The 7,313-nt window shown below is 37.9% G+C and overlaps 1 protein-coding gene across 1 annotated transcript; it reads left to right on the forward strand.

Annotated features, from left to right (window-relative positions):
• Positions 1-587: 587 nt before the first annotated feature.
• hapstr1b (HUWE1 associated protein modifying stress responses b) lies at positions 588-6,482 on the forward strand. The gene is made up of 5 exons (XM_081608897.1): positions 588-609; positions 1,185-1,492; positions 4,425-4,505; positions 4,596-4,871; positions 4,965-6,482. Coding segments are annotated over exons 1-5 (906 nt in total). The 5' UTR covers positions 588-607; the 3' UTR covers positions 5,204-6,482.
• The last annotated feature ends 831 nt before the right edge of the window (positions 6,483-7,313 follow it).

Raw genomic sequence — 7,313 nt, forward strand, 5'->3', positions numbered from 1 at the left:
AGTTAATTACATATCAGGTTTTCAGGCTTGATATTTATTTTGCGATTATTAATAACACATCGGTGGTTGATTCGTTAATTTTAATCTCTTGCTCAGTTATTTTGGTAATGGAACCGAAACGCACAGAATTGCGCAACACCTTGTTGAAACAAAAATTACTGAGATTATTTGAACACCTTTTGTTGATTTTTTTATTTATTTTTGTTCTTTAATAAAGTTACGAACGTTTCGATAAGGACTCAGAGGAGGACGTGCTTATCTCAGCGTCCTGGCGGCGTTCAGTTTGTCACCTAATGCCGAGATCGACATAAAACTTTCCTCCATCGACGTATTGCTCCGCTGCTCTAGTAAAGCACAAACAGTTCAGAAACAATATAAAATGAAAAAAAAAGCTATTAACTGATTAAGTCGTGTTTTAGATTGTTCTTGAAAAACTAATCAGTCACGGCTGATTAGTGGGTGCTCTCACACCTGCACAGTGAACCCATTGATTTCTTACAGCGGACAGCGGCTCCCAGACGGCCGCTAAGGGGGTAAACTAGATCCATATCTCATTTTCAAGAGGGCACCGTGCAGAAGTCTGCAACACACAGCAACCTGGGTATAAATGTAAATATCGTTTTAGAATATTGATGTAAAAACTTTAAATCATGATTTCCATATTAACTGTATATTTATAGATCACAGCTGTAATAATAAAAACATGAATTTACTTGGATTTGTTTTTAACTTGAAGTAATTTAAGAACTTATTTTCAGTTTTACTGAAATAATGTTATATCTGTAGTTATCTGATAACTTGTTCATTGCTGGACTTTGGCTTTTAAAGCCCTATAGAAATCTGTCTTAAACCTTGTGTCCTGAATTTTAGCGGTTAGGCTGCCCTCTATCGTTCAAAATGCTGACTGGCAGGTTAGATGGCTTCTCTCGAGTAAGATCAACTCTGTTTTTCTCTGACCTTTACGCGTTTTGTCCGTATCCAATCAGAATTCGTCGTTGGCAAAAAAGACCCGCCCTTACCACCCAATTCAGCCAATTGACTTTCAGTACAGTGACAAATGGGAGGAGCTATTTTCAGAAATTCTAAGGTGTTGTCATCCGCTTTCTTGGGTTTGGTGTTCAACGTTGAATAGATAATATTGACAATGCGGCTCTAACAGCATTACTATTCCTTTGTTTCTGTAGGTGGTGGAGGGGTGTATTATCTATTTCTCTGATACAACGTCAAAGAGAGATAGCTAAGTCACCCATAAGTCCGAGAAAACTCCACTTTGAACAGAAAGCTAACCTGTTAGCTATGGAGGAGAGGAAGGAAGAGGGAGAAGCTGAAATCCAAGAACACGGCCCCGAGCACTGGTTCTCAAAATGGGAACGGCAGTGCCTGGCAGAAGCTGAACAGGACAATCCTAATGAAGAGGAAAGGGAGCAAAGTCAACAGAAACTGTGGCATCTCTTTCAGAACTCTGCTACCGCCGTCGCACAGCTTTACAAAGGTGGGCTTCACACTTCCCCAAGTTCTGCTTTGGAGCTAATGCTAATCAGAGCTAATCCTAACGGTGTCGTTTTTCTGATAGACACAAAGGGTGCTCTTAATACTAATTGCGGAATCAAATTAATTTTAACGTAATATGCTTTCAATGTTGTTTTGTAGCAGTGTATTAGGTTGTTTCCCTAAATGAAGTTTAACCGTCAATATTCTGTGGTAATGTTCTCAATATCGTGACCCTGAGGATGACTGAACAGCTGCTAACGCTAGCCGCTAACAGCCGGTCACCGTGTCAGACCGTCAGACAGCCTCGATAAAATGTGTATCACAGTGACCTCGACTGGCAGAGCTCCGAAGCGTAACGATTCTAATCCAGTTATGTTTTATTTAAAAACAACGTTTAACTTAGAATTTCTAAGACGTTCGGTCTCTCAGTTCGGACAAATGTTTTAGTCTTCGCGTCAAGTTATCTAGATTGTCAAAATGGCGATACTCAGGGAGGGGATTGAAAACAACAGCTGTGTTGACGCTCAAATGCTAAAAAAATTGTTGCAGGTTAGGCGGTGGATATTTGTCAGCTGTGACAGAGAGAAGGATTATTCTAAGCGACCAAAATGCAAACCTCCAAACAGTGCAATCAGGTTGTCTAATGACTCCCTTGATATTCATTGCTACCACAAAATGGCGAAGGGATTAACATAAATGTTTCCGTATTTAAGTTTATGTTCATGTGAAAGTTGTGTTTCTGTCTGAATTAACTGTCAGGTTTCCCGCACAAGTGACAAATATAGGAATGATTGAAGTAGGTATCTTAGTATAATTTTCAGAGTGGTAGGATTTGAAGGAGTATTAAAAATGCTCATATCAAAATTGTGGGTTTAGATAAAAAATAAAGACATCAACATAATTTAAAACAAAAGTTTCTGCAGTAATTTATGTCCCCGAATTAAACGCATTATAAGCTATGGCCAAAGACAGAATATTCACCACAAAAGTTAAGTTATATATTTTTATGAAACTTATTTTAATTCTGTGAATGGCTCTAGAAAAAGCAAAATAAATGGATGTAAAAACAATTTCTTACCCAGATGTGATGAGAATTTCTCACTTAAAATGTGGAAAAGCTGATTACTGTCATGTTACCCGTAACAGCTAAGCTATAAAAAAACCCATAAAACATAAATAGAAAAAGAAATATGTGACTATGCATTTACATTACAATATTTCTAACAAATGTTTTTTATTTGTTAGAAAATAATTTTTCTTTAAGAATGTAGACTACAACCACACTCTTTCATCATGTATTTGACCTCAATGTATGAATGTGTTTGTGTTGTGATTAGTGTGTTCTCTTGTATCAAATTAATATTTGTCTGGAGGAGCATTGAAATATTACACAGCAGACTTTAAAAAAAAAACAAGTCTGTCCACTTTCTGATAAATGAAACATGGTTTTAATTGCCCATAGTCTTATGAAAATCTCAGCTGTGTCCCAAACTAGACTGGAATCTAGACAAAACAAAATTCTGTGTATTGATAATTGTCAAAACTTTATCCCACAATAAAAGTTGAAAAGCCCTCAATTTCCATATCCAAAATTCTAAAACGCAGTGACCTGAACATCAAGTTGATTTGACAAGTTTTTTATGTACCTATTTATATTTACTTATTTTTTATTTCTTCCAAAATTGGTTTGATCCTTTGATTATTTTGTATTGTACAAATCATCCGGATGAAGTGTTCAACACAACATTTAATTGCAGTTTTCTGTAATATTGTTTTAAGGTTCTCATTTGACATTTCAGCAACAGGGAAGTTCAGTGTAAACCAAGCAAAAACAATTTTGGAGGTGCTTTAGTGCTTAGCGGTGGCTCTTAACTTTGCGTTGTTATTGACATGCTCCTTGTCAAGTGGTGAAGTCAGTTGAAGATTGTTATCTTTTATTGTGATTACACGTGGTGGAAGAACTTTTCAGTTTACGGTTATGGACTTCTATTCAGGGTGAGAGGCTAAATGAGACAGATGCATTTTTTCACCTGAAAACATGGGCCAGGAAATTAACTGTAACATCAGTCCTGTACAAGAATGACAGCAGAATTCTGGCAAGTTGTACACAATATGTTTGAAAAGTAGAGATTTAATTGATGTCATATAAAAGTACTAAAAAAATCATTTTTAATATTTTAATGGTAAAACCAAACCTCTCTGGGACATCATCTATTAAAGGGGCAGTATTATTTAAAATGGACTTTTTTGGGCTTTACATAATGTTATATTGTTGTTCTCTCATCAAAGACATACCTCAAGTGTTGCCTTGATTTTTCTTTTTCATGCATGTTTCATAAATCATTTAATATCTATGGCAACCATTCAGTTGTGCAAAACACCTGGGTGGACTTAGCCCTGCCTTCAAGATGCAGCCCTCCCTTGCAACTTCCTCACTCAGAGAGCAGCGATTAGCAAACACCTGGTGGATCTGCTGAGTCCATTATAGGAGCTACTTGTTTGTGTAACTCTGGTAAAAAGGTTGTTAAAGCATTAATAAAGGAGCCATGTTGTGATGACTACCTGAAGGCAGAGTTTCAGAAAGATCAGGAGTTTTTGAAGAGAAGCCCAATTTCACAGCATTCTTCTTAAAGACACATTTTTTGTTGGCGTTTCAGGAATATATATCAGAAAATGGGTCTTTGTTTTTTTAATGTTGATCTTCAGAACCCTTGACCTAAATGGGTGTTCATTTAGGTCACAAACAACAAGTCAGTGACTTGAATTGAAACTCAAGCCAATCATCCTTCTATATTTTCATTTTGTTTCTCAGGGCAGTTGGATGTTTACATTCCCTAGAGGATAATTGTAATATCTGGATTTGGAGGAAGGTGAAAAGAAAAATCAACATCAGATACTGCCACATGGTGACTCTTTTGAAATGCTCTTCACAGATCGTGTGTGCCAGCAGCAAGGTCTGTCCCTCTGGGTGCCCTTCCAGAATGCAGCCACAGCTGTCACTAACCTGTACAAAGGCAAGTAACAAATGTCTTATTTTTTTAATTGCCCCATCTTGTGCATCATGACCAGATTTAATAAAAGCAATAACCGTTTTGTTCCATTAGAGAGTGTGGAGGCCCACCAGCGGAGCTACGACCTGGGTGTTCATTTAGGTCACCAGCGCAGGAATAAGGAGGTGATTGCATGGGTTAAAAAGCGACGAAGAACTATTAGACGAGAAGATCTCATCAGCTTCCTCTGTGGTAAAGTTCCACCTCCGCGGACAGCTCGCGCACCGCCTATAGTAGCTATGATGTCTGCAAGTCGGCCATCACCGCCAGAGACGGACAGCTCTGTGGAAGCAGATCTGCAGCCTTTCAGAGAGGCTATAGCTCTGCATGGTGAGTGAAAATGTCACGCTCAGTGGGAAACTGTTGCAGTATGAAGTCATGTAGAGTTCGGTCTGACATTGTTGTATATATTTCTTTTCCCAGGTCTAAGTGGCGCCATGGCTAGCATTTCTGTGCGCTCCGGTCCTCCAGGTTCCCCGACACACCCTGCCCAGTCTCTCAGTCGACGTAGGAATGGTCTCCACGACATGGACCTGAACACCTTCATAGCTGAGGAGATGGCACTTCATTTAGATTCTGCTGCCACTCGTAAACGAGGCTCTGCTCCCCACAGTGACGTCATCACAGACTCACCCACTCACAAACGGAACAGAATGCTGTGAACTGAACGTCGAATCCTCAACTGTCCTCTCCTTGGTGGCCGGTCGGACAGACGATGAGGACAGATGCCTTGGCCGACCATCAAACTCTTCCTCTTTAGTTGCAATGTTACGAATAAAGAAAAGCTTGGATATTATCAGCCTGCATATTTATCTTCTTCCTTATTTTTCCACCCCATTTTACTTTTTTGTAAGAAATGTCACTCATTCTCTCCGTTGTAAAGTTCATTTTATGATTTGTTTTGCCCTCAGTATTCTGACACAAGCACTCATTGCTCTTTGTATCCTTAAAGTGCAGAATGTTGCATTTGAATATTTCTCATTGTGCTTATTTTTTCTCCAAATCAGATGAACCCAATTTATGCCTTCTGTTTTCAGCTTGCATCCAACCTCTTCCTGATTCATACTCTTTTCTGCAGTGCAGGCCAGCATCGGGGGTCTTCAGGAGTCTGAACTGCTGCTGCTGCTGCTGTTTGGCTTGACTTGAAAACGCCACATAGATTTTACTCTGCTGCTGTTTTGTGTTAGCCTATTTGACAGCAGAACTGCCACTCTTACTGTATCGTATGTGTCTCTGCCTTTAAGAAGGCTGCTAGAGTATCTGGTTGTGGTGCAGCAGTGAGCGTGTGAGCGCACTTGTTTCCTCTTTTATTGGCAACACCCTACTGTTTACTCTTCATTAACTTATTGAAACAAGGGTTTATTGCAGCACATCGGTTGAATTCACACAAACCAGTGGGCTGATGGGATTGATGTGTTAACAAAAGATTCTTTGACAAAATCCCCTTATTCTGTGTAATTAGCAGTTCTACACATTAACTGCACTACCATTCATCAACCGAAATGGCTAGTCAGAGTTTCTAATTCCATATGGATGCATCCTGGTTCTTGTTGCATTACAAACAGTAATGGTGGTCAAGATTCGCTTTTGACCTGCTTAATGTTTACATTTAACCCATAGATAGATCATAGTATTGTCATTTTTTGTTCCTTAATTTTCATGATGTGCAACACTTTCACACTCGTGATTTCAGCTTTAAACCTAGAAGGGGCCGGTGGCTGTGAGATTATATTTTCTTTAGCCAGCTCATGGAATAATGGGTGTGTTAGTTTGGCAAAAACGCTTGTTTTTTGCTGATTTCACACGCTGTTTTGTGATACAATCTTGTGTAAGCATGTAAATATGTAGGTGCAGCTATGTGGTACATATTGTAAAAAGAAGTGCTAATCCATTGGGAAGTCCTTGTACAATGATTCTAAAATTAAAGAGAATACAAATGTTTTTGTCCATTTTTTTTTCATCCACGCAAGATAGACTTTGAAATTAATTTCTTAATCTTTTTTTCTCAGAAAAGGCATGCGGAGAAACTGGCTACAAAAGTGATTGCAGTTTTTAATCATTTACAGAAGTTTTTAAGTTAATACCTTCTTTATAAACATGGCTACTTTATTTCCCAGTTACTCTAAGGAAGAACGTTTAAATAAATTCGAACACTACAGTTGTACAAAAGAAGTTGTAAACTGTAGTTCAGCTTTTTAACACATGATGGCGACACACGCTCTATTCTAGGAAGACAAGTACATTTGTGTAAAACCATTTATATACATGGTAATTGGTGTTTACAGCTGAATAGAAGTCCCAGGCCCCATACGTTTCGTTTTTAAAAATGTTGCTTCCAAGATGGAAATCCTAATGAAGTTGGTGTTCAAAGTTTCGGTTTTTAATTCTTTTTTTTTTTTCAATAAAATTTTTGACTCATGTTTCTTTTTATTATGAAGTCTTTGTATTTTTTTAGTTGTTTTATTTAAACCACTTAAGAGTTTCCTATGACTCATTTTGGGCATAAAAGGACACAAAGAATAGAACTTGATTCTGTCTTTTAACACTTGACCAATTTAAACAAAAGAAAAAAATCCAACCAGAAAGGTATTCCAGAAAGCTAGCAAAAAACTTTAATAAATGAAATGCTTTATTTCCTGCCATTATATTTTTTTCCATGTCATTTTCTGATATACTCTCTCCAGTTTTGTAATGTCCATTTCAGATTTCAGTTAATTTACATAATACTGTTAAGAAATGGCAGCTTTTCTGACAATCTTTCCAGTATTTCCA

This window comes from Poecilia reticulata, chromosome 1 (assembly GCF_904066995.2).
Source record: "Poecilia reticulata chromosome 1, P_reticulata-male-v2, whole genome shotgun sequence".
Lineage (NCBI taxonomy): Eukaryota > Metazoa > Chordata > Actinopteri > Cyprinodontiformes > Poeciliidae > Poecilia > Poecilia reticulata.